This window comes from Panthera leo, chromosome D4, assembly GCF_018350215.1.
Source record: "Panthera leo isolate Ple1 chromosome D4, P.leo_Ple1_pat1.1, whole genome shotgun sequence".
Classification (NCBI taxonomy): Eukaryota; Metazoa; Chordata; class Mammalia; order Carnivora; family Felidae; genus Panthera; species Panthera leo.
The window spans coordinates 58,490,382-58,518,376 of NC_056691.1; the positions used below are offsets into that span (position 1 = coordinate 58,490,382).

At 42.1% G+C, this 27,995-nt stretch overlaps 1 protein-coding gene and 1 pseudogene across 6 annotated transcripts in view; one reads left to right on the forward strand and one right to left on the reverse strand.

The window, feature by feature from the left end:
* Window positions 1-17,146: 17,146 nt before the first annotated feature.
* Window positions 17,147-17,713, reverse strand: LOC122205444 (annotated as a pseudogene).
* Window positions 17,714-19,609: 1,896 nt separating this feature from the next.
* The window catches only part of ZCCHC7 (zinc finger CCHC-type containing 7), a 255,291-nt gene continuing 246,905 nt past the window's right edge, over window positions 19,610-27,995 (forward strand). The window contains exons 1-2 of one of the 6 annotated variants that reach the window (XM_042912588.1): window positions 19,610-19,769; window positions 26,945-27,575. In XM_042912588.1, coding sequence (XP_042768522.1) covers window positions 26,966-27,575 — 610 coding nt within the window. In that variant the 5' untranslated portion in view covers window positions 19,610-19,769; window positions 26,945-26,965. Of the gene's footprint in view, window positions 19,770-21,671; window positions 21,731-21,934; window positions 22,117-25,328; window positions 25,434-26,418; window positions 26,704-26,944; window positions 27,576-27,995 lie in introns of those variants that run through there. The other 5 variants (XM_042912587.1, XM_042912584.1, XM_042912583.1 and 2 more) reach the window with 5 other exon arrangements.

The following is a 27,995-nucleotide window of genomic DNA, read 5'->3' on the forward strand; positions in this document are numbered from 1 at the left end:
AAAGGCAAATAGTCCTCACAATAACATCACTACCACCACCAGCAGCAGCTAACGCAACACTCATTAGGTGCCAGGCTCTGTTTTAAGCACTTCCTATATTTTAATTCATTTAATCTTCACAACAATCCTACAAGGCAGGTACTGCCATGTGCACACTAGTATCCTCATTTTACAGAGGAGGAAGCTGAAGCAGAGAGTTAAGTAACCATCTCACCATCACACAGATTGTAGATAGTTTAGTCAGTTTCAAAGCAGGCAGTCAGGCTGCAGAGTCTGGGCTTTCCTAATGCAGTTCAATCTGCCTTTGTTCATGGTTCACCTTTCTGCTGGATGCCACCCTCCAGTACACAAATACCGTTCCCCTCCTCTTCTTTGTGGCCTTCTGCTCTGCCTTGTCCAGTTTATGGCTCCTTGAATATTCCCAGAGCTTTTACTCATGCACTTTCCTTTTCCTGGAAGACCCCTTTCCTATCTGTACAAGTCAAAGATCTTCAAGGCCCAGTTCAGATGTTCCCCACCCATGAAGCCTTCAGGTCTAGAATTTCTCTCTCTTCTCTGTCATTCTTAACCTTTCAGAAAGGTGCTGAATGTTTTCAAGAGAAACAGGTGCTCTTCCAAACCCACTCTTTACCCTTCTCCCCCCCCCCCCCTTTTTGGTACCCTGGCAAGCTGACCTCTGTAGACTTCATCAACTAAGACTTCTTGCCCTTCGACTTCCTTTTGGGTTCAGCCAGTGAGAGGCACCAGACAGGAAGCAGAGGATGGGAAAACAGAGAAGTCAGAATACTTATTCCCTTGGGGCGCCTGGCTGGCTCAGTCAGCGAGTGTGGGTCTCTAGATCTTAGGGTCATGAGTTTGAGCCGCACATTGGGTATAGAGATTACTTAAATAAATAAATTTAAAAAAATATGTATTCCTTTGGTGGTGTGAAAATAACAGCTGGTGCAGTGGGCTTAAAATAATGAAAAGCAAAATGCTGCTTGAAACCCTTCTATAGCTCTCTGATTCTTTAAGGGAAAGTGTAAACTCCTCAGCATGATATTCAAGGCCCTTTGTGGTCTGGGCCTTGCTCAGCTCTCACTTGTACATCTCCCTCTGGACCTGTCTGTGACACACCGTACCAGAGGCTTTGCATTTACTCAGCTGAGCCAAGCTCCCTTACATCAGTGTGGCTTTGCCCTTTCTGTTCCCTTCGTCCAACTTGCCCTTCCCTCTCCATTGCTTCCAGAAAAACTGCTCGGTGTCACCTCCTTCGGGAAGACTGCTCTGAACCATGCCCTCTCCAACCCCATGAGACTGTGAGCTCCTCTACAGTGGGAACTACTTGTTTTTGCATTCCCACTGCCTAACACAGGAATGCCATAGAGAATTACAATTCTAACAACTCTTAGTTGAAGAAGGGGCCTTTGGATGTCCCTTATTTATATTCAGATCCCTGAAAGGGAAATTCAGGGAGTGTGTGTGTGTGTGTGTGTGTGTGTGTGTGTGTGTATAAACACCTACATATATGGATATACCCATAGAATAAGAATTGAAATAGAAGTCAGGGGACTTGGGCTTCAGCCCCAAATTTGTCAGTGAAATGGTTGAACATGTAGGCTCTGAAGCCTTATTACTGAGTTTGAATCCCAGCTCTACCCCTTCCTAGCTGCTCAGCCTCGAATAAATTGATTAGCATCTGTGTGCTTCAGCTCCTCATCTGTAAAATGGAGGTGATGGGGCGCCTGGGTGCCTCGGTCAGTTAAGCGTCCGACTTCGGCTCAGGTCATGATCTCACGGTCCGTGAGTTCGAGCCCCGCATCGGGCTCTGTGCTGACCGCTCAGAGCCTGGAGCCTGTTTCAGATTCTGTGTCTTCTTCTCTCTCTGCCCCTCCCCTGTACATGCTCTGTCTCTCTCTGTCTCAAAAATAAATAAACGTTAAAAAAAAAATAAATAAAATGGAGGTGATGATATTGACTACCTCATAAGGTTGTCACGAAGCATAAATGAGGTAATATATGTAGTGTGCTTAGACTAGTGCCGGGAATTTAGTAAGTGTTACGTAAATGTTTATATATTATTATTACCTCAGAATCTTGCTTCATACTACCCCTTCTGCCTGGAATGTTCTCTGACTTTTTGCATACCCAGCCCCTTCTCATCTTTCAAGTCTTTGCTTACCGGTCATGTCCTGGAGAGACCTCCCTTAGCGACCTTATTTAGAAAAGATCTCTCACCCGCCCCAGTTATTTTCAATTGTAGCTCATGGTTTCATTCATAGCATACAACATAATTTATAACTGACTAATTAACTTACTTAATTGTTTGTTCCCTCTCCCCCTCCTCTAGACTGAGAACTCCAGAGGGGCAGGCTGGTTTTGCACAGCATTCCGAGCTCTCGGCACAGAGCCCAGCAGAATATAAGTTCTTGATAAATGTTTGGTGATTGAATGCCTGGACTATTCACTAAGTGACTGTGAAATGCTCATCCTCTCTCTGGCCTCACTCCTGCAGTAGATTGTAGGATCTGAGCTAGAAGCTTCTAGGGTTCTTAGAGTCTAAGATCTGCATGCTGGGCAACAAGATTCTTTTTTTTTTTTTTTTTTTTTAATTTTTTTATTAAGTACACTTTACACCCAGTGTGGGACTTGAACTCACCATCCTGAGATCAAGAATCCTATGCTCTACTGACTGAGCCAGCCAGGTGCCCTTGGGCAACAAGATTCTTGAGGGAGTCTGGCTGGCCGCCGTGTGTGTAAGGGTGGAGTGGGATGGGGAGGGAACTAGAAGTGTCCCATCAGCATCTGAAGCTGATGTTGGCCGAGGTGACTGGTGCTGCCCAGGATTCAGCTCTTCTCCTTTCAAAAAGGAGATCCAGTCAAAAGCCCTGGATCCACTCTAGGCTCAGCATCTAATTTGTTGTGTGGTTTTGAGTAAGCCCTTTCTCTCTCTAGGTGTTCCTCACTGCTTGAGAAGATTCCTCAACATGCCCTGAGGTAGGTGTGCTCTGAAAATCAAAGCCCAAATCATGTTTTGGCCACTTGCTTCACACTTTTAAAATTGGAATCTCTTCACTCATCCATCTTTCTAGACCTTCTTTTCACAGATATCCATTCCCACTTGAATACCTTAGTCACCCTACACCGAGTTGCTGGCATGTCTACAGCCAGTGGGGCACATCAGGGCTTTGCAGCAGGGAAGGGTAGTCTCTCTCTCTCTTCTTTGGTTTCTAAAGCCATATGCAGTGGTGGAAAAGGGAGAGGGGTGGGGGATGGCTCCCCAAGTCCTGTTTAAGCCTCACCCTTTACCTGTGTGAGCTGGAGCAAGTTGCTTAACTTCTCTAGGCCTCAGTTTCCTCCTCTAAAACATAGGGGCAGCCACGCCCCCTTTGCACGGTGTGTTACAACGATTAAAAAGTAAAAAGTAAATAAAGGTCTGGCAGAGTGCCCAGTAAATGGTCACGCCAGGTGGCTGTTCTCTTCATCTAAAACATGATATCATCTAAAACATGATACCCATGTTTTAGTGGATTTGTGGTCACTTGGGCTGCTGCCTTCAAGGAACAGTGAACACTGGATCGTCCCTAGGTCATCCGTAGATCTTTTGCTCTGGGTCTCCAGTGGTGGTGTAAAACCCATCACTTGAAGACACAGCACCCTGGTGACCATTCTGAACACATTCAGTGGAGATTATTGCCAGGCTACTCGAGAGCAGAGACCTCAAAATGCAAGGCATGCTTGAAGGCTGTAGGGTTCTAAGGTCCTGAGAGGAAAAGGAAGGTGAGGGGAACACAAAGGCTGCCTTCAGTCCCCAAAGTACCATGAAAAGAGAGTCATCAAATGCCCTTATTTGACAGGGAGGGTCAGGAGAGCTTCTGACCAGCCCCTGGCACTAGGGGCTGCCCATATCATATCTTGGAGAGAGGAGTCAAGGATGAATCAGTAGCATTTCTGAAGATTGCCTGAGGGAAGCACTGGAAGCCAGTAGAGACATCAGGCAATGGGGAAGGGGAGAAGGAGAACTTCAGGGACAGGGAGGGGAGATAGTGGGGTGTCCTTGATCCATACTATAGTTGGAAAAGCTACATAGGGTGTGTAGGAGCCAAGAATGCTGTCTTCTCCATCCTGAGAACCAGGCTGATAATGGGGAGGATATGGAGAAGCAGATTTGGGGTTCTCAAGGGAATATTTTTCTACCAACTAAATCTCTGTTAGTCAGGCTTATTTGGGGGTTAGTCAGGCTTATTTGGGGGCTTATTGGGGGTTGCAGAAGCCCAAGTCAAGGAAATTTATGAGAAAAAGAGACCACTTTGGTTCATGTGAATGGATAGTTCAGGGTAGAGCTTCAGGGAGTTTAGGAACTTGAAGATGGTACCATTGGGTGTCTCCCCTCCCTATGCCAGTTCTTTCTCTAGCTAACTTCATTCTCCCGCTGTGCAGATGGGCATCATAGACATAGTTGCAGATTCCAATCTTACCCAGTCCAAGCTTAGCGACCCCCATTGAAAAGCGCACATACAACCCTAGGAAAGGACTCTAACAGATCTAGCTTGCGTGCTATGTCTTCCCTCAGCCAATCTGCTGAAAATAGGAACTATAACTGTCAGGTCTGATCACACATGGAACCATATCAGTTAGGATCCAAACAGGAAACAGAACCTGCTCTGAACGAAGGGAGTTTATTGGTTATACGCAAGTGATGGGAGAGCTTCAGAAGCCTTCCTGAGAATGACGCAACAGCTCCAATATCACCAATAGCTAGGAGCTGTTGTTAATCCTAAATTGGAGGCATAAAGAGAAAAGATGGTATTTCTGGGGTCACCCAGCGGAAGTTGGGACCATGGTGGGTCTGTGAACCAGAGCTGGATCGAGCCGTGGAAGAAATGTTACTGCAGTACAGGAACCTGACCATCTCCCCCTCTGTGGAGGGGGGAGCAATACTTTGGCTTCTCCCTTTCCTCCCTCTCCAGTTTCCTACCAGTGCCTCCCGTTGGTCAGACTCACCCAAACCCCAGCCGAGAGCCTGGGACTGAGGGCCTGTGGCCCGCCCCCCTGCAGTACAGAGAGGGACGAGAGAAAAGCGAGGAATGGATGCGAGGGAATACAGGCCAGGGAGCAGCACATCACCTCTGTCCTGTCAGAACCACATGGAATGAAGAAGTAGCAGTTCCTCCAAAGGAAGCTGGGGCTGTTCGTAGAAAGAAGAAAGGATGCTGAACAGTATTTGCCACATATGAAATGGGTTGCTTTGTGAGGTACTGAAGGTGTTCAAACAGAGACTGGTTTCTCACCTGTCAGGGATCTTCTAGGGGCATATATGGGAAGATGGATGAGACTGTCTCTAAAACCCTTCTGGTTCTTATCTTGTGTATTTTCTACAAGGTTATTATTCTTATACTTTTAAGGTTTATTTATTTTTGAGGGAGAGGGAGCACGAGTGAGGGAGGGGCAGAGAGAGGGGGACAGAGGATCCGAAGCAGGCTCTGTGCTGACAGTAGAGAGCCTGATGAGGGGCTTGAACTCACAAACTGTGAGATCATGACCTGAGTGGAAGTCGGACGCTCAGCTGACTGAGCCACCCAGGCGCCCCTGCAAGGTTATTATTTTTAGACATGCTATTTCTCCCATAAGCCCAGGCCACTAATTTGTGTGATGAACACAGAAAAACAAACTTGTACACTGTAAGCAGATTTGATCTGGAACACAATGAGGAATCTGGCACCATCAAGTGGGCCACTGATTGTATATCCAGCTTACATCTGGTCCTTCCCGTTACATATTTGCTCCTGTGCCAGAAGTATCGTTGCCAGAGATGGTGAGACACTTAAAAGTTTACTTTTACCTTTTGGCAGAGTCAGTAAGCTGGATTATTAAAGTTTTGTCTTCCCTCTTTGAAACTCCCAAAAGAAATGAAATCACAGGAACAGATCTTGGCATAGAAAGAAAATGAGACAAAGAATGTAATCATAATACTAGTGAATGGTTTTCAGACTGACATCTGTACATTAAGAATATGTAAAAATACCAATTTCATGCTCTGACAACTTATTCTGCATCAGGGGTGGGGTAACGCCTTGGGAATGCCAAATGTCAAAGCATTACATAATGTCAGCTATTCATGTGCTCCTTTGACGAGAGATCACTGGGAATGGGAATTCCTTAAGGGAGCAATGTCTTAAAAAGAGGGAGGGGAGAGGGGAAGCAATGAAGAAAAGAAAGAAAGGAAGGAAAGATGGGACAAAGGAAGGGAGAACCTGTCAAGTCAGAATAAAAGAATGTGCAATGAGAAGTTAATATATATATTAAAAAAAATACATACAATCCCAAATCGAAGCTACCATGTGTTTAGATTATTCCTCTCTGTTTTGATTTTCCACAGAATATCCATGTCTGATTTTCTTTCACATGTGAACAGAGGGTTTTTTTTTTTTTTGCCTGAATTCTGACAACATTGACAGAAATCTAAGTGTAAAAATTCATTCATGATCCTTTTGCTCCAACATATCAAACATGTTTTTCCTGTTCCGTTCTAGTTCTTGTCCAAATGCATACTTTCATAGAGTGGCCATCAAAATATAAGTAAAAACTCACCTGCTTTCTAAAATTTTATTGTAGCCATTTCCCTATATTATGAGATGGATTTTACAATGATCGCTTTAATTACTTAAGAACATTCCAAAGCATACTCGTACTATAATTTACTTGTCCGTTCTGGTGTTATTGGACTTTTAGGATTCCTCCCTACTTTTTAATCTTCGTATATTCAATATATTCAACAAACGTTTATATGACAGGTACTGTGCTAGACAATAGGGATTATCTGGAAGGATTCTGCTTCAGGGTCTAGGGAAGGAGACAGACAAAAGAATGCACAATTACAATTCAGAACTCTAGCCCCTTGCTACCCAAAGTGTGGTTCACAGACGGGCAGCATCAGCTTCAGCGGGGAGCATGTTAGAAATGGAAAATCTCAAGCCTCACCCCAGACCTACTGAATCAGAATCTGAATCTTAACAAGATCCCCGGGTGATTCGTGTGTTCGTTACTCAAGAAACTGACAGTTCCAATCCCTTCCGTCTACCTTGAAAGGTCACTTTATTGGTCATTTCCAGTCTTTCTTGCCTTTCCAATCTCTTCTTCACTTTCCAACAGCCATGTTGTCAGGTATCTCCTACTTAAAAACATCACAAGAGCTCCCCAAATCTTTTTTTTTTTTAAAGTAAGTTTACCCAACATGGGCCTTGAACTCAAGACCTTGAGATCAAGAGTCACATGCTCTTCTGACAGAGCCAGCCAGGCATTCACTCCCCCCCAATATTCATGCTACTCCCTATCTCTAGTATGCCCCTCAAAGACTTACCGCATGTTTCTCTGTAACCTCAAATTCAAGCACTCGGGCTTCTGTTCCCACCTCTTCACTCGGACTGCTCTGAAGATGGACTCTGGGCACCTCTTACTGCTGTGTCTGGTGAACTCTTTAGTTTTTACTTGGTGTTATCTGACACCACAGTCAATCTTGTCTCCCAAACTCTTCTAAAAGTCACCACTGCCTTCCAGTTTTCTCCTACTTCTCTTACCATGTTATCCTGGTATCTGATCTTTCCCCCTTGATCCTTTGCTGCTGGCTCCTTGGTCTGCCTCTTAAACTTTGGGGTCCAACTTCCAGAATTGTGTCCTTATCTCTTCTCACTCTATATATCATCCCTAAATAAGCTCATTTCCATCCAACATTTTTTTTTAAGTTTATTTATTTATTTTAAGAGAAAGAGAAGGAGAGAGACAGGGAGAGAGTGCGTGTGCACACATGTGAGTGGGTGGGGGCAGAGAGAATGGAGAGAGAGAATCCTAAGCAGGCTCCTTGCTAATAGCATGGAGCCCAATATGGGGCTCGATCCCATGAACCGTGAGATTATGGCCTGAGCTGAAATCAAGAGTTGGACACTTAACCAGCTAAGTCACCCAGCCATCCCTCCTTCCAATATTTCAAATGTCATGTCCAACTGAAGATTCCCAAGTATACAACTCATATACATGTTGTACTCTCTTTTGAGCACCTTTCCTCTATGTCCAACCACCTTCCGGACTTTACCACTTGGATGTCCAAAGGTGCCTCAGTATCAATGAGTCTAAAAGTGGTTCCCTTCAAAAAAATCTGCTCTTCCTCTGGTTTCTCTGTCTCAATAAATGGTTCTACCCACTACCCAATGACTCTTCCCCTTCTCTACATTCAACTAACTGGTGTGTATTTTTTTTTTTAAGATTTTATCTTGGGGTGCCTGGGTGGCTTAGTTGGTTAAGTGTCTGACTTCATGATCTCATGGTTCATAGGTTCGAGCCCCGCATCAGGCTCTGTGCTGACAGCTCAGAGCCTGAAGCCTGCTTCAGATTCTGTCTCCATCTCTCTCTGCCTCTTCTCTGTTCATGCTCTCTCTCTCTCTCTCTCTCTATCTCTCTCTCAAAAATAAATAAACATTAAAAAAAAGTTTATCTTTAAGTAATCTCTATACCCAACATGGGGCTTGAACTGATGGCCATGAGATCAAGAGTTGTGTGCTCTACCAACTAGCCAGCCAGGCATCTGTGCATTGTTAATTCTACCTCTCCCACATCTTTTGAGTCCCCCATTGCCATTTCCCCAATTCAGTTTTTGTCACCTCTCCCCAGTGTGACTGTAACAATTGTTTGACTGGTTGCCCTGCCTCTGCTTCCACCCTCCTTCTCTCATCCATTTCCAATCTAAAGTGATGGTATTATTTGTAATATGAAAATATAATCTTATTATACCCATGCTATGGCTGCTAAAGCTTTCTGAGGATGTCCAGACCTATTCAATCAAAACCTCAGGGAGGTGGGAGGAAAACAGGATTTTTGTCATTCTACTTTCCCTTGGTTGCAAATTACTGGCCAACAAAATAACATCCTTGGCTCTGCACTAACAGCCTGAACAGAATCAGCAGAATCCTTGAGAATTAAAAGAATACCTGCTCTGTGCTGCAAGGTCCCTGATGGATTTTAGATCAGCACAGTGCCCCCTTGGAGGAAGGCTACTGAAACTAGCCTTAGTAGTTTTCCTACTGAAACTAGACGATTTTTTTTTTTTTTTTAACTAGCACATTGGCTCTGTCTGCCCAGGTAGCGACCAGAAGATTCTACTATTTCCCCTTTCTCTGAGTGCATCTCTCTACACTGTGGTAACCCCATCCAGTGGTGTGTTGGTAAATGTCTTTTATTTATTTTTATTTTTTAATTTTTTTAAGATTTTATTTTTAAATAATCTCTATACCCACAGTGGGGCTCAAACTCACAATCTTGAGATCAAGAGTTGTACCCTCCACCAACCAAGACAACCAGGCACCAAATGTTTAATAACTGGCTCTCAGGGGGAAAAAAGTCCCGATTTCAAGCAGCTACTAATTCCTCTGGCAAAAATATTCCCCCAATAGCCAGTTTCAAATTACCAGGGTGATGTCATTGGGAAGAGCAGAGCAGTAGCATATTCTACTGTATAGATCGGATAGACATAAACTTCTGGAACAGCAAAGGTAATATAATAATTAGGAAGTAGTGAATGTTGAGTATTTATTACCATTTTAAATTATAATTCACTTAATTGTAAGTTTACATAATTTAATTTTTAACAGTGACTATGTTTAACAACCAACTTGCAAAATTCTTGAAAATTTGACAACTGGCTCTCACGAGCTGGTATGAGCCAGGTCAAGCATATTATTGCCCCATCTCACCATGACTGGGTCACTCCACTTGGTCTAAGGCAACATTCTCCTAACTGGTGTCTTACCTCTAGTCTCATGTTACTAGCAGATTAGATAAAACATGCATTTGACCATGTTACCTTTCCTAAAACCTTCGTGGGTTTTGCTTATCCCGAGAAGAAAGCCAAATTCCCTATGTAGCATACATAGGTCTCTGAGACCTGGCTTCTGCCTTCCTTTAGAGCTTCCCAGACTATTCTTTCATGGTACATTCCCCCTTTCCCTACATCCCCCAACACGCTGTGCTCCAGTTAGGCAGTTCACGTGCAATTTCACTGACACATGAGGCTGAGTCTTGCCTCTAGGGCTCTGCTCCGGCCCAGCCTCCTTTCCAGCATGCTCCTCTCCTGTCCTGGTTTTTCCACAAGTGCTTTCGCCACTTACTCCTCTTACGAGATTCATGGAGTTGCTTCTGGAGATGTTTCTCATTATTTCAGTTATATATGAATCCTTCATTCTTGCGTCTCATGAACTTCATAATACATCTGTCTTAGAAGCTAAGAGCAGGACTGGGACAGAGCAGGAGCTCAAGTAGGTGCCTAGTAAATGAATAAATGAATGAGGGCCAAAGAGGCCGAAAGCCTAGTTGGAAAGATAGCGCGATGAAGGTCAGGAGGCTGGATTAGGCTAGTCCTTGCTCTTATTTAACCAGAAAAGCTATGTCTTCCTACAGAGATAGGAGATCTCAGCGTTGGAAGGGAATTTACGGGTTCTGAGGCTCTGGGGAACAGGCAGTTCCTAATTCTGACACATGCTACAACATGGATTAACCTCGACGACATTATGCCCAGAGACAGGATGCTAAGCCAGTTACAGAAAGACAAATACTATACGATTCCACTTATATGAGGTACTTAGAGGAGTCAAATTCATTCACAGAGACAGAAAGTAGAGTGGTGGCTGCCGGGGGCTAGGGGAGGGGGAAACGGAGTCAGTGTTTAATGGACACAGAGTTTTAGTTTGGGAAGATGAAAGTGTTCTGGAAATAGATGGTGCTGATGGTAGCATGACAATGTTAATATATTTAATGCCGCTGAACTATCTGCTTAAAAATGGTTCAATGGGGGCGCCTGGGTGGCTCAGTCGGTTAAGAGGCCGACTTCGGCTCAGGTCATGATCTCGCGGTCCGTGAGTTCGAGCCCCGCGTCGGGCTCTGTGCTGACCGCTCAGAACCTGGAGCCTGTTTCAGATTCTGTGTCTCCCTTTCTCTCTGACCCTCCCCCGTTCATGCTCTGTCTCTCTCTGTCTCAAAAATAAATAAACGTTAAAAAAAATTAAAAAAAATGGTTCAATGGTACGTTTTTATGTTACATACATTTACCACATGTTTTTTAATTTAATTTAATTTAATTTAATTAATTTAATTTAATTTAATTTAATCTTATTTTATTTGAGAGAGAAAAAGCACACTTGCACCAGCTGGAGAGGGGCAAAGGGAGAGAGGGAGAGAGAGAGAGAGAGAGGGAGAGAGAGAGAGAGAGAGAGAGAGAGAGAATCTCAAGCAGACTCCACACCCAGTGTAGAGCCAGATGCGGGATCATGACCTGAGCCAAAATCAAGAGTCCGACACTCAACCGACAGAGCCACCCAGGCACCCCTACCACATGTTTTTTCAAAAGAAGTTTCCTAGATCTGAGTTTAGGGGGCTAGAGGACTGAGTAGAGTGGGAGTAGAGCAGTAATGAAACTCATCTTATGACTGATTTCCCTCCCTTGCTCCCTCCCTCTCTCCCTAGAACAGTGATCCTGGGCCAGGTCCTGGTTTGGGGGCTAATGCCTGTGTGTGGGGACTCAGAGGTGAATAAGACAGAGTACTTGCCCTGGAGGAGCACTTGCGGCAGGTAAGTGGTGGGGGGGGGAGAGAAAGGGATGTATGGGAGCCACGTTCACAGGTGGGATGATGAGGGAGACCATACAGCACGACCCTCAATTTTCCCACTCCTCTCCTTCCCCCTCCGACCCCAATAGTGTGCATCTTTCTGAGAGGAAACCCCGCACTCTTCCTGGTACCGAGATTAGATGAGAGCATTTAATTGCATTAGAAGAAACATCTGGCTCTAATTATGGAGCTTTAAATGGGGCCTTTATATTTGACACTTGGAATTAAGACTAGTGAATCCTCCAGATGTTTTTGAAATAAACTAAACTATCTCACGGACAACAGGAAAGTAATTGGAAATGAACCCAGAGAGACCCTGAGCATAAGCGGTCTGAGGAATCAGTTTAAACAGATTAGAGCCCATTGTATCACTTGCAAACGATCTTTTAACACTGAATGCATATGCGGAAGAATCTTAGAATCTGGGAACCCAAAGGGACCTGCCTTTGCAATAATTAAGTCTGGCTCCTTGTTTTGTAGGTGAGGAAATTAAAGTGCACAGAGATAAATGTTCACACAGTAAAACCATGTCATACCCGGCCCTACACCCTTCTCCTTTGCTTCCAGTGTAGGGTTCTTTATTTCCTGCTCACCTTTTGCTTTAACACGATGTTCTAATGTTTTTTTTGTTTGTTTTCTTTTATTTGTTTGTTTTTTCTTTCTAAATGTAGGACTTTCTCTTCCAGGACTGCAATGAATCAGTGAGGTAGAGGTGAGTCCTTCAAAATGATGGAGATATGTCGTTATAGGTTGAATTGTGTCTCCCAAAAAGATATGTTGAAGTCCTAACCCGTGGTATCTCAGAATGTGACCTGTTTTGGACATAGAGTCATTGCAGGTACAATTAGTTGTATAGATATGGTCACAGTGGAGTAGGGTAGGCCCCTATTCCAATCTAATATGCTGGTGGCTTTGTAAGAGGAGGAGAGAGGCACGCGGGGAGAATATGGCCATGTGACGACAGAGGCTGAGATTGAAGTGATGAATCTACAGGTCAAGGAGGATCAAGCATTGCTGAGAACCTCAGAAGCTAGAAAGGGGCAAGGAAGCATTCTTTCCTAGAGCTATCAGAGAGAGCTGGTTAGGAGCAAGATTAGGTTTGCTACTGAAGCTAAGTTGGTATCAGTTGAAACTAGATTGATATAAATTTAGGTGTTACCTGTAAACCTCACGGTAATCATTGAGACAATAACTAAAAAATTTACAGAAAAGAAAATGAACAGAGAATCAAAATGGTATACTAAAATAAATAAAAAACAAAAGAAGGCAGTGTTGGAGGAATTTAGGAACAAAAAGATATCAGAAATGTAGAGAGCAAATAGCAAAATGGCAAAAGTAAGACCTGCATTGTCAACAATCACTTTAAATGTAAATGGATTAACGGAGCACCTGTGTGGCTCAGTCCGTTGACTGTCCAACTCTTGATTTCAGCGCAGGTTATGATCTCATGGTATGTGAGTTCAAACCCTGCATCAGGCTCTGCACTGATGATATGGAGCCTGCTTGGGATTCTCTCTCTCCCTCTCTCTCTCTCTCTCTCTCCCTCTCTCTCTCTGCCCCTCCCTTGAGCACTCTGTAAATAAATAAATAAATAAATAAATAAATAAACACCTTAAAAAAGTAAATGTAAATGGGTTAAATGCACCAATTAAAAGACAGAGATTGGCAGAATGGCTAAAAAAATATATATGACCCCCCATATACCACTTATAAGAGTAGCATAGACTCATTTTTGAACCAAACACATAAATACAGGGATTGGGTCTCTTTTTCTCATCATTTTTCCATGAACGACACATAGTAGACTCTTAATGAACATTTATTTGAATGAATGAAACAATGAAGTTATTATCAATCTTAAAATTTGTAAATCTGATTTACAAAAACTGCATTATGTTTTAGTTACCATTTATCTGGCTATTAGGAAGATCAATTATTATCCCATGGTGGCTCAGTTAGTTAAGGCATCCGACTCTTGGTTTTGGCTCATATCATCATCTCATGGTTTGAGAATTTGAGCCCTGCGTCCAGCTCTGTGCTTACAGACCCCCTTGCTTGGGACCTCCCTTTCTCTCCCTATCTCTCTGCCCCTCCTCTGCTCCACTAGCACATGTTCTCTCCCTCTCAAAAATAAATGAACTGAAAAACAATAAAAATAAAGGAATTATCTCATGTTAACCAACTGTTTTTATTTCTCTGTCTACAAGTACCTGTTTGAATCCTTGGCTCTTTTCCTATGGTGACATTTAATTTCCTAATTGATTTGTGAGAATTCATTATATGTTATGGTTAATATCGTTTAGTGTATGTGAAAGAAGTATTTTCTCCTATTCTGTGGTTTGCCTTTTAATTTTTTAATGTTTTCTTTCTCCTTAAAGTACTACATTTTAAAATGCTTTTTCTAATTCATATGTAATTTGTCAGGAATTTATTTTTTGAATGGAGGTAGGCTCTAATTTCATGTTTGCAGTTTTTTTCAGCATCATTTATCAAATATTCCATATTTTCACCGATTTGAAGTGCGATCTTTATCACACACCAACATACACACTGACTTTTGATGTTTATTCTTCTTCAATACCACATGAGATCCATTTTAGTCCTGATAGTCTGTGTTTACCTGTTGGTCCTCACTTGATTGCAGTACTCTTTGCAGCCTACAGCTTTTTTTTTTTTGTTTTTTTTTCCCCAGAGATATGTAACTTTTACCCTCTACTGCCTAGTAGCTCCCATCATTCCCTGCCCACTGCTTTCCTGGTCCCATTTCACACAATTCTATCCTGGTCTAATCTGGTCAATGTTTGCCCAGGTGGTCCTTGAAGACAGGAAACTGGAGCCTTGATAACACGACCTGAGCAGAATCGGAGTTTGGGTCTGCTGAGCAGCCTAAAGCTTTTTTAGGGTACTGTTCGGTCAGGTATATAGATTCTTCTCTGTGCCAAGAAACTGAGGCAGATGATAAAAACTCTGCCTGTCCCCCAATAGCTGAGCACAGGCACAGAAGAGACAAGGTTAGAGAGTAAGTTCTGAGAGCAACAGCACAGCAGGGGAAGAAGCCTTTTCGAGAGAGAGACGCATTGAACATTCTGACGAAAACGTGTAGTAGTTCTAGGATTTTAATGTCTAGTAGCAAAGCAAGAATAGGGATTGCCAGGGTCATGCAAATATAGTTGTTGAAGATTGTACAGAAAGTGTGAAGTGTGAGGTATTGCAGATAGGGAGATTAGCATCTTCTGCAATTAATAGGTCTGATGCAAGAGAAATACGGCACAAATGCACACAGGAATCAGTCTTGAAAGAATATCAGATCCAGAATGAAGGCAGAGGTAGAAGATATGGACTCTATCAGAATAGAGACAGTCATTTTAAGCCCCACCTTGCTAGTGGTTTCACCAATTTAGTAAGAAACAATGGATATTAATGGTTGAGACACAAAGCATGACATCTATAATTTATTTTATATAATTGTGTTTAAGTTGATTGTTGTCAACTGTATATAACTCATTTGATAGGGCAATCTTGATTATTCTCAATTAATTTTTTTCTGTTGTCAATCTAAAGTCCTGAGTAAAATAATTCATTGCTAATGTAGTTACAAAGACATGTCTGGACTGAAAATTGCAGGCATGATTCTGGAGTCTGGGGCAGGCAGGTAAAGAAAGCAGATCCCTCATAGAATGAGACATGAATAAGGCTAGTCCCTTTCTGGGTATGTGTGTCCCTTCATGCATTAGAATCTGTGGGTTTAGGGCTCCTGGATGTTTAAAATAAAGGCATACCTTTGGGAGTGTGCTGCTTCTCAACGCATTACTGATGATATGCTTGAGATTTCTTGTATGGAATCTAATGATTCTTAAATAAATTAGAATCTCAATGGGCTTGCTAGTCAATGGTCCTTATATACTCACTTAGATCTGAGCCTTGAGGAATACAATTCTAACTAGGGATAATAACAAATGAGTATAGAATTCTTGAAATACTAGCTACGTATCCTAGGATTTTATTGTAATGTGGCCATTATCATTTATATAGCTTAATTTATAGCATATATATTTTTAAATTTCATGATTTTATAAGGAAAAGAGGTCTCTAAGAAAAATTAAAAGCCATCTATACGAAGGTCCAAATTTTCAAGAATGATTTCATAGCCTGGATGAAAATTGCGTGCTCCCTCCATCACCTTGCAATTTGAAGAACTGCAAAATCATGAATAATAAAAAAGGATGTTAAACTTTTCAACAAATCCAGATGGGTACCAATGTCATTGAGAATTCCCAAGAATCACCTTGATTGCTGCTTCAGACTCAAAGCCTGTATTGAATATCACTTCCCAGTTGCAAGGCATGGGCTTTAAGTGATAACAGTTTCTATAATTACATTTTAAAATTATACAGACATTAAGTTTGTATTTGTGGCAAATGCGAAACATCCAAACTTTAAAGGGCAACATTCACTCATTTCACTTGCCAGCCTCTATTTCTGCCTCAACCTTTCAGACTTCGGTGCAACAGAAAGAATGCTGGATTGTGAACTGGAAGCCACTGTTAACACAAACTTTTGCTGGGAACCTGCAAGTTTCTTTTTTTTCCGAGCGTTAGTTTTCCCTCCTGCAAAATGAGGGCATTGTACTAGATGTCCCCTTCAGTCACTATTCTAGGGTTTCTTTTTTTAGGGTAGGAAGAGAAATCACCAATGAAATGAGCAGCCAAAGTACTCAAGTTATTTTTTGCAGGGCATGAGGCTGGGTAGAAAGAAAGCTCATTAGGTGGCATGGAAATGTGTCCATTTGTGGGTCCTGCTTACTCACCTCTGTCTCCCTTTCTCCCTGCCTCATGATGTGTCCTGGACACTCAGAGCCACTGGTTGTTTCTCAGTGCAGGAGACTCACATCTGTCAGTTTCCTCCCCTTATCTTGTTCCTTTGCCAGAAGATTCCCCTGCCTTCTCTATCTAGCAAATTCTGACCCATTCTTAAAAAAAATTTTTTTAATGTTTTATTTATTTTTGAGAAATGAGAGACAGAGCATGAGTAGGGGAGGGGCAGAGAGAGAGGGAGACACAGAATCCGAAACAGGCTCCAGGCTCTGAGCTGTCAGCACAGAGCCTGTCACGGGGTTCGAACTCGTGAACTGTGAGATCATGACCTGAGCTGAAGTCAGACGCTTAACCGACTGAGCCACTCAGGCACCCCTCAATGTGTCCTTGTTTATTTTATTCCTCATTTTTCTATTTCTTTTTGGTTGTCAAATGATCCTTCAAAATATTTTCCTTTGTGGGGCGCCTGGGTGGCTCAGTCGGTTGGGCATCCGACTTCGGCTCAGGTCATGATCTCTCGGTCTGTGAGTTCGAGCCCCGCATCAGGGCTCTGTGCTGACAGCTCAGAGCCTGGAGTCTGTTTCGGATTCTGTGTCTCCCTCTCTCTCTGACCCTCCCCTGCTCATGCTCTGTCTCTCTATGTCTCAAAAGTAGATAAACGTTTAAAAAAATAAAAAAAAGATATATTTTCCTTTGTAGTTCTTAACTAGCTGGGCATTCCACTGCACTACTAGTGATGTCATCTGTGACGTCATGAGGGTGGCAGCCACCAACATTGCAGCCTACGGATTGGTCAGTCCCCAGGATCTCTTCAATAGTTCCAGAGAATTCTCTGGCTAAAGATCTGTGCCACATCTATTGGGCAATGTTTACAATCTCATCAAAAGTGATATTTTCACTGTGCTTAATGTGTTTCTGCTTCTTTCTGTTTCTTGGCAGTTTCTTGAGAGCTCTGATGATCAGGGCAGAGGCAGAAGATACCACTTCAATCTGGGTCTGTTCGTTCTGAATGGTCAGTTTCACTGTAATCCTCAGACCCTTGCAGTCACTGGTTGCCTTGGTGATGTCATCACCAGTCTTTTTTGGAGATAGACCCAGGGGCCGATTTTTGGAGCCAATGCAGATGTGGTATCAACTTCCCCACTGGTGCACCTCAGGTATATAAGTGACTTTGATCTTGTGGGGGTTGAACTTAGGTGGCATGATAGAGGTGGCTGGTGTCTGATAACCCAGAATCGGGATGGCCTCCTCTGAGCCAAAAGCCACAAAGTATTTTATTCCTCATTAATGAATATTTATGCCGTTTCCATTTTTCTTACCACAATCTTTGTACATACACCTAAGGACATAGGTAATTTATAATTTTGATACTTCAGATAGCTTCCCTCAAAGGCTTTTCCAATTTGTATTCTCATCCACTGTGTATGAGATTGTTTGCATTTTTCTGATTATTAGTGATGCTGAACACCTCTTATCATTGTTCATGGCTGTTTGGATTTCTTTTGTGAATTGCCTGTTAGGATTCTTTGCCGTTAGAATGCTGGATTGATGTTTTTTTTCTTACTGACCACTTACTTGGCGTCCCCCTCTGCAGAGGGAGGCTTTCTCCGCTTCTAAACGCCCAGCTGCTCCCTCTGCTGCTGTCCCACAACATCGTTCATACTGCACGCAGGCCTTCATTTAGCGGACACTCCATACTAAATCCACTTATTCCACAAGTGTTCTTTGTGAGCCTACTGAGTGCTTGGCCTTGGGCTAGGTGCTGGGTGTAGAGATAGAGATAGGTCATCATAGTCTCTGCCTCAAAGAGTTTAGTTCTGAAAGGCAGCTTTGGGCATAGAAAAGAACATCGTTTTGGATTCAGACAAGACTTAGGTTTGAATCCCAGCTGTATGATTTACAGTAAGTCACCTGACCTTACCAAGTTGCAATTTCCATACCAGTGAAATGGGCTAACACCTCCCTCACAGAGTCATTTCGAGAATGGGAGAGAGGATAATATATTTGGAGTGACAAGCTAGGACCTCTTACATAGTAGGCTCTCAATGAATGGATAATAATAAATACAAAAGCAACTGTTAAGTGAGTGGTCAAAATGATTAGTTAGTTCTCAGGGGTACTAGATATTACTGATAAACTGGAACCAAAGAAAAAAGGCAGCTCCTCCCTCTACAATGGAAGAGTAAAGACAGTAATATGCGACCCTCACCCGGACCCTGCTACAGTACATCCCCCATCTTGTCTGCTCTCTGCAGCAGATTTCTGCTTTGTCCTGGACCCTCGTCCCAATTCAGCTGCTCACTGTTGATGTAGTACTGCCACCGTCTTGGGGGGAAAACAGGTGCTTCCTTCCTCAAATAAGTGGGCTCTCTAGAACATTCTCTGTAAGACAGACTTCAGGGTATTTTGCATATTGCTACCCATGATTTCAAGAAGTGTGGACTAGAGACTGCAGGAGGTGGAAACAGAACTACTGTGTGTGTGATTTGGGGAGAGACTCAGAGACCCAGACTATAGACACAGCTCTGCCTCTGCTAGGTTGCTAGGTGACTCTTGGCATGTCTCTTCCTTTCTTGGCTTCAGTTTTCCCATTACTGTAATAGGAGACCAGATCTCTGTTTCTAAAAGCCATCTAAATGAGAACTCACCATGTCAAGGCAAAAGTGTGTATATATACACTACTCTCCTCATCTACAGATCTCTGTATCCTTGGGACCCCTGCAGCTCTTTATGCCCGTCTTAATGTCATAGAGCACTACACTGCAACCCACTTATCTGGGGACATGACATGGTTTCCCCACTGATCTGACAGCTGGTGAATCCACATCTAGTTCTTAGTTTGCCTTCATTTCTTTAACACCTTTAATGAGTGCTTGGGGTCTGCTAAGTACCATGTTAGCTTGTGAAGATACAAAGATAAAATGTCAAAGGTTCTGCCTTGAGAGAGTCCACAATCCAGCTGGGAGACAACTGTAAGGCAAACACAGTATAATTGACTTGATGGAGATTTGTCCAAATTGTAGGGAAGCCTAAGGGAAGGAATGCTTATTCTGTCTGGCTGGTCTTCTTCCTGAAGACCCAGGGCTTGAGTGCAGTAGGGTATGGTAGGGGTGTATTTAAAAGACAAAGACAAGGACTTTATAGGCACTGGGAATGCCTTTTGCAAAGGCACAGGTATAGGAGAGCATAGTGTCTTCTGGTGACTGCTCAGGATTTAGCATGGTGGTCAACAGGGAGGCAGATGTCAGTTCATGAAGTGCCATCCAGAGGACTACAGGTTTTATGAAATAACCTAAAAGGAGTATCTAAAGCATTTTGACTAATGGTAATTAGTAAATCTTTGTTGAATGCTTGAGTAATAGTAGGATTGGGCATGGTCACTCAGTGCATTTCCTAACCTTGTGGCCCTGGGCAAGTTGCTTAACCTCTCTGAATGTTTCCTTTTTTGTGAAATGGGAATGAAGAATCAACCTCAAGGGAAGCCTGGCTTGCTCAGTTGGTAGAGTGTGCAAAGCTTGATCTTTGGGTTGTGAGTTTGAGCCCCACATTGGGTGTACCGATTACTTAAAATAAAAATAAAAATCAACCTCAAAAGGTTGTTAAAACTTATTTATAACTTTTTAATTAGATGGTTATTTATTTTGAGAGAGAGAGAGAGTGCATGCAAGTAGGAGAGAGGCAGAGAGAGGGAGAGAATCCCAAGCAGGCTCCTTGATGTCAGTGCAGAGCCCTATACAGGGCTTGATCTCAGGAACTGTGAGATCATGACCTGAGCTGAAATCAAAAGTGGGATGCTTAACTGACTGAGCCACCCAAGCATCCCAAAATGTTGTTAGAATTTAAAACGGTGTACTGGGGATTCTTTGCTATGGATTCTCTCTCTGCTCTTCCCCTACCCGCATGCTCACTCATGCTCTCTCTCTCTCAAAATAAAAAAATCAAAACTTAAAAAAAAGCTCTTAAAATTTAAAAGGGTTTAGGGACGCCTGGGTGGCTGTCAGTTAAGCCTTCGACTTCAGCTTAGGTCATGATCTCCCAGTTTGTGGGTTCTAGCCCCACCTTGGGCTCTGTGCTGACAGCTGAGCCCAAGCCTGCTTCAGATTCTGCCTCCCTCTCTCTCTGCCCCTCCCCTGCTTGAGCTCTGTCTCTCTTTCTCTCAAAAATAAACATTAAACATTCTTTTAAAAGGGTTTATACGTAATACACTTATAGATAAGCCTGGCACTTGACAAAAGCTTAACACTTTATTTTTTTAGAGATAACTTCTCTACACCATACACATTACCTAAACAATTTAGTAATCTCTGTGATCCACTTCTAAGCCTTTTTCCTGCTCTGCAAAATGGTTCCTCCAAGTTTACCTTTTCATTGTAACCTGTCCTTCTTCCTAGCATTTACCATGTTAATTTAATTTCTAATTATTTTCCTGATCACACTCTTAGACTACACCCAAATTGTATTGTTTTCCCAGCTAGACTCAGCTCTAGGAGACCAGAGACTTAATTTTTTTTTTTTTTTTTTTTTTTACCACTACATCCACAGTTGCTAACACTGCTTCTTAACAGATGCTCAAAAAATGTTGGGAAGAAGTACCAATGTCAAGCTTATCTTTCAGGACTGTTGCCCAGGACCAACCTATACAGTGCTTTGCCATTGTGTAAAGTTGTACAGATGGGTTTATTATTGCTAAGTATTAAAATAAGGTGTGAGAAGAGGAACAGAAGACAGAGGCTTCTAACACAATCTTGTAGCCTCTGAAGGCTTCCAAAGGACGAGTATGAACTTCAATCTTTATCAAGAATGCAGCTCTTCATGAGCGCCTGGCCGGCTCAGTCAGTAGAGATGTTGACTCTTGAGTTGAAGACCAACATTGAGCGTAGAGCTAAAAAAAAAAAAAAAAAAAAAAAAAAAGGCATGTCTTCAAGACTCACAAAGAGTTAAATCTGTTGCCTCGAATTCTAGGAAAGAGAGAGCCAGAATCATCCCAATACTAACTAAATTCAACTTCAAACTAGAGGTGGAAGGGACCTGCCTAAGATCACCTAGCGTTAAGGCCAGACTCTTTCAAAGAAGGTTCTCTTTCGTCGAGGTCCCGCTGTACGCTGGGGAACCGGCCTCCAGAACCCGTCCTCCCTACCCTAACCCACTTGGGTCTCAGCTCACCTCCCACGCCACGTGGCACAAAGAGGGTTCCCCGGAGGTCAAGACAGCAGGAGGCGGAGCCCGTCCGGAAACCCGCCCAGGGGCATCATGGGAGATGTAGTTTTCCTCTCCGGCACAGAAAGGGTGCGAGGTCTTCCCTGATTTTGCCTACTAAGTAGCATCCCCTGCGTGCAAGTCTTTAAAGCCAAGTGTTACCCCATTATAGATGTAGCCTAGGTATCTTTGAAAGAAGTCACGAAGGGGAAGGGGCAAAGCAAGGAAGGCAACTCAACAGATTATCAGCAGGGAAATGAAAGGGTTAACAGTTATTACGCATGCGCACAGAGGGCTCGCCGGGTAGGCGGGGACGGAAGACAACTCCCGGGAGCTGTGTTTTCCCCGGAAGTGCCTTCCCTCCTCCCGGGTCCGCGCGGACGCGGTTTCCTTACCTCATTTGTCCTCGCCCCTCCCCATCCCTCTACGCGCTTTGGTTCCTGGTTGGTGCTTCCTGGTCGCAGCCGCGGCAGTGAGTATGTGTGTGACGGACCCCCAGCCGCCCGCGGCCGGGGGACCCCTGCCCGCCCTCCGCCTCTCTCACAGGGCTGTGGAACTAGCTCGTGTCCCCTCCCCGGCCTCCGCGCCCCCCGTCTGTCCCTACTCGTGGCAGGGTGCAGCTCGTGGCCCCTCAGTCGTGTTCTGCCTCTTGCGGCTCGGCTGACCGGCTGGGGTGTTCGCTTCTCCCTACTCGGCCAGGGGCGAGGTCGTGGTTCAAAAAACCCTGGGCACCCATGGCCTTGGTGGGGGTGGCGTTTCTACCCCATGCCTTTTATCCTCCCCCAGGTCCCGTTTTTTTTTTTTTTTTTTTTTTTTTTTTTTTTTAGGGAAGCCGGTCAGTCAGTTAAACGCAGAGGTCCTGCCTCACTGAGGGAGCCCGGTCTGTGGGGGACCGAATAGCCCAACTCCAGCCTCTGCTGTCAGAAGCAACAGCTTACAACTGTGGGGTCAGAAAATTTTAGGGGGTTGTGCTACTTGTCCTATGTAAAACAGGGGGATTTGGACTGTGTGCACCAAGATTTGCTATATCCCTCACATCCTGTGAGCCCGCAGTTAACTTCCAACTTTAAAAGCTGCAGGTGCAGTGGGAGAACTGGCTGGGAATCAGCAGGCCTCGGTTCTAGTCGTGGCTCCACCACTGAATCGCTGGTGACTCTAGGAATCTCATGTTTAGGCTGAATTTACCTCCGTTTCACATTACAGGGTCCAGTGAGGAGATCTTTAGGCTCAATGAATCAATAAGCTTCTCAGAGAGCCCGTTTCTGTATACATAAAATGAGAGCGTGCAAGTTAGTGACTGTCCATTCCAAAGCTCTTGACTTTGTGTTTCCAATACTTTTGCTGTAACATACAAAGACTCTGAAATGGGCTGTGTGTATATTTCAGACAGGATTACCTTTGGGGGACAGTTCAGTATTGTTGCTTTCCAGAGTCTGAGGGTAGGGGATGAACTGAGGAAGACCTGGAAGTGAGGATTATAAAGTGGCTACAAGAGTAAGGTGCTGTGTAGTAAAAGGAAGAAGGTTTGAGAGAAAGGTGAAGGAAGTGTTTTGAGATAGGATTAGTTATCATAAAAAGACTATGTATACCAAGAACAGCTAGACTTGTCTGAATAAATTTAGCATAACTTTCTCCCACCAATATCTTGTATTGTCTCTTTTTTTTTTTTTTTTTTTTTTTTTGGTGAGTGTCATTTCACATATTTGAATTCTCTACCCTAGTCAGATTTGCTTCAGAGTGAAAATTGTATTTGAAGAATAGGTAGAGATTTTCATTCTAGACTGAACTTAATAGTGTTTCAAATCTGTCACTGTCAGGATAGCTAGCAGAGTATATAAATATAATAGAGTATGTCAGAAATTTTAAGTTGAAAATCAACTATGTCTATTAATCACTTTCCAGTGAACATTGGACTTAAGAGTAATCTGTGATTTGAATGTTGAAGTGGATACCTATGTCATCAAGAAGAAACATTTGGGCTAAAAGTTCTTTGAAAGGAAATAAGAGCAAAAGGTCTGGAATGACCAGCTGGTAGACTGTTAGAGCAGAAAAGTATTGGCCTCAAAAATACTATAGTAAAATATAAAAGCTTAAAATAAGCCTTAAGTTGTGTAGCTTAAAAATTTTTAGTGAATGAAAACTCCCACTTTTGAATGGTGAGAGTCTTTGCAGTGATTCTCTATGCCTGTTTTTTATTAGTTAAACCATTTTAATTTTATGAATAAATTTTATTCTCAAACTGGGTGTTTTAGGTTTTAAGAACCATCTTCTTTGGTCATGGGATTGCTGTACTCTTGAGTACCAACTTGCAAGGTTCTTGGATGGTAAAGTGATAATAAATTCACATGTATGCTTTTCCTTCCAATTAAAATGCCTCTTTCATAGTTTTTATACTCCACTGGGAAGTGAAATGGATATTTTTGAGATAAACTTAGGTGTTAGAACCAATGCAAATATAGCTTTGAAGGAAGCTTTTTTAAAAAAATTTTTATTTGAAGTTATTTTGGAAAAGTGAAAAAAAAAGTCTTAGTGAACACTTGGCTAAGAGTCAGGGAAATGTGAATCTGTCCCACCTATGTTCTTAATCAGCTGCATAACCTCGGATAGGCTTCCTTATCTCTTTAGGCTTTAATTTCCTTATGTGTAAATTGAGGAGGTTGTGTGAGATAATCAGGAAGGTCTCTTTGAGGTTTAAAATTTTGTGGCTCTCATAGGGACCTTATGTTATCTAGTTAAGTATGCTTGAGATCGTATATAATGATTAAAAGCTGAGAAAGTCTTCTAGTTCAAGATGTGTGTGTGTATTTATTTATTTCATATTTGTCCTGTGAGTGTATACTTAAAAAAAATTAAATGCATTTGAATGTGATTAAAGTAGTACATAAACATAAACCAAAATAGCCTCGGGCAAACCTTAACCCTGGCATACATAAGCTACATAAAGAGCAGAGCAAGTTATGCTGAGCACAATTTTCAAGTACAGAAGATACAAAATCCTCTTAAAGGCCATAGGGGCTAAATTGTTAAATTCATTTTTCTACATTTCAAGGAAAGAGATAAACCCCTAGACCCAAGGAAGTCAGTTTTTATTATATTTCTGTAGTTTATTTTTGGCATACATTCACAGGTGTGCCCGTGGCTCTTTTCTTAATCCCTTTCCTTTGGGATGGTTCCAAGAGTAGTACAAATTTGTAACTCTGTAATTTAGCTCTTTTAATTTTTTCTGTGCTGCACTGGAATTATGTTATTTATGTTTTATCAGTATGGATCCAGTGAGGATTTTGAAGGAAGCATAATTCCTTTGACTTCTTTCAGAATTAATTTACCTATTAAATAAAAAGGAAAGAATTCATCTTTTATTTGAATTGCTCTGAGGCTAACATTTCAATATAAACTGATAAATGCTATGAGCATTATTATTCAGACAGCCACATTTAACTTGTATGACAACAACAGCATAGCAACCTGAAGGACAGTGTAAGAATGGAACAGGTGTATCGTAACTTTTAGAAGAAAAAGGCATTTAAAAGTTGGTTTCTTCCCCCCACCCCCACCTTTATTGAGGTATAATTAACAAATAGCATTGTGTAAGTTTAAGGTGTACGATATCATGATCTGTTGTATGAAATAACTACCACATTGAGATTAATTAACACAGCCATCACCTCACATACTGTCTTCCTTTTTTTTCCACCAGTGAGAACATTTTAAGATCTACTCTTAGCAGATTTCTAGAATACAATACTGTATTGTTAACTCAGAAGTTATCATTTTTACTCCCAGCTTTGTTGAGGTATAACTGAACATATAACATTGTGTAAGTTTAAAGTGTATGACACGGTTTCTTTATTTCTGTGAACAGAAAAACTCCATTGTAAGGAGTGCATTTTTGGCTTTTGTTCATTTGCTTCTTGGAGTCAGCTGGTTATATTACCAAAACTACCATCAGAACACTGACATTTGGGGCTGAAAATTGGTAAACTAAAAACAGCTGGTCTTTCTGAATTGCATTTGTATAGCTAAAAAGGACGTGGAAAGAGTAAATTTTCATCGTAATTGTTCTTTAGGCTGTCCCTGATTTTTGAACAAAACCTGAGTTATTTTTCCAGAGCTCTCATTTGGATCAGTGTTCCATCAGTACCTCATTGAAACATCTGTGTAGATTTTGGGTTGATAAGAGAATAGTTGGAATAGTTGGAGACAACTGTGAACTTCGTCCCACCATAATTTCCATATTTTAGGCCCATACTAGATTTATTAGTACTGAGGAGCAAATGCCAGATAATATTATTCTTTTATTTATTTATCCGTTAATTCAACAGACATTCATGCAGGTCCTGCCAAATACCAGTTACTCTGCTTGGCTTTGGGGATCCAGTGTTTAACAAAGTGCATATAGTTTCTGCTCTCCTGGGCTATGTCGTCTGTTTTTGTGGGAGATTTACATTGAATTAGTAATTAGAACTGTGGTGAGTGTTTTGAAATGTAAAGTGCTATGGAAGCCTATAAAAGGGACACTTAATTTAGTCTGGTGGGTCAAGGGAAGCTTCTCAGAAAAGTGATGTTTAAGTTGAGTGGAAGGTGAATAAGATTTAATATGCCACAGTAGGAAAATAAAGTGCTCCTGTAGCTAGGAGTTTGCCTCAGTTTTAGGTCCTTAGTGTGTGTTTCATACACATCTTTATTGCTAGTACAAAAGTAAACCATGGCTTATCACCTATTTTTATGTATTCTTTTAGTCAAGTTAAGGTCATGAGATTAATTTTTTGATTGAAAATAAAAATCTGCACTAAAACAGTAAATATGATGATTGTTTCCTGTAGTGGATTTTCATTAAAGTTGAAGTGATATTTCTATGTGAGAATGCATATCTGAAAAGATGAGAGGAAGAGCCAGAACCAGGGAAGAGATGAAAAATGGACGGACTAGTGAGAATGACTTAAAACATTCTTGTGATTTTTAACATTTTAGGGGAAAAAAATGTTTGGTGTCTGAAGCAGTGGATGTCAACCTATTTTTTCTTTCTGTCACACCTGCAAAATATTGTGTTTCCACTAATAGCTGTAAGTCAATTTGTTGGTAGTAATTTTCATTTGGGAGGGGTGGGCATTGTTAGAGTAAGTCATAACAGGATTTGGAAATCCTTGAAAAAAAGGTACTCTAAGAGGAAAAGGTATTTTAATATGTCACTGAGAACAGTGATGGCTTTCACAGAAGTTAGCTCTAAGGTGATATTGTTATGCACTAAACAGGCATGATCTGAGCTTTTAAAATACATTCTTTGTATGATTTTCTCTTTTACAGCATCAAGATTACTGACTTTCCATGATGTTTGGTGGTTATGAGACTATAGAAGCATACGAAGATGACCTTTATCGTGAAGAGTCCTCTAGTGAACTGAGTGTTGATAGTGAGGTGGAATTTCAGCTCTACAGCCAAGTTCATTATGCCCAACATCTTGATAATGTCATTAAAGAGGAAGAACATGAAGAGAAGAACTCTGGGAATTCTGAATCATCCATTAGTAAACCAAATCAGAAGAACTTAATTATCCTTTCGGATAGTGAGGTCATCCAGCTATCAGATGGGTCAGAGGTCATCACTTTGTCTGATGAAGATAGTATTTACAGATGCAAAAGAAAGAATTTTAGAGTCCAAGCAAAAGAAAAAACCCAAGGTCCTCCTGCATCTTTTCATTCTAATAAGTTGACTGATAAGAAATGCAAGAGGAATATTGAGAAGCCTAAATCTGAAGAGCTATCGGGTACAATCCGAGAGGTCATGATTATAGAGGTCAGTTCAAGTGAAGAGGAAGAGAGCACCATTTCAGAAAGTGATAACGTGGAGAACTGGATGCTGCTGGGATGTGAAGTTGATGATAAAGATGATGATATCCTTCTCAATCTTGTGGGATGTGAAAACTCTGTAAATGAAGGTTAGTATCATGTTGACCATTTTGAAAAGTAGTACCATCTTTAATAAGGAAGACTGCTTTTCCTAGACAAAAGACCAATAGGGTCTGCTCCATTTAATTCCTCACCTTTCAGTCTTGTTTTTTGGCTTGTTTCTCATGAGACTCTTACCAGTGGCTGCTCTAATAGTGGTCTGTGTGAACATCAGAAAGAGTATGTCAGAATATCAAAGACACTCTGCTTCTACTGTAAGCAAATTCATAGCTGCTTCTTCCTGTTTGGCTAGAGCCAGTTCTGGACCTGAAATCTTAGTTCCCCTCTCTCTCTACTTGGTATCACAGGTGAGTACTCCATCCATCTCTGACATTGGTCCTGTGTTCTCATTTGGCCAACTCTGTTGGGACTGCCTCTTCCTAAGTGATTTGCTTACCTAGGAATTAGCC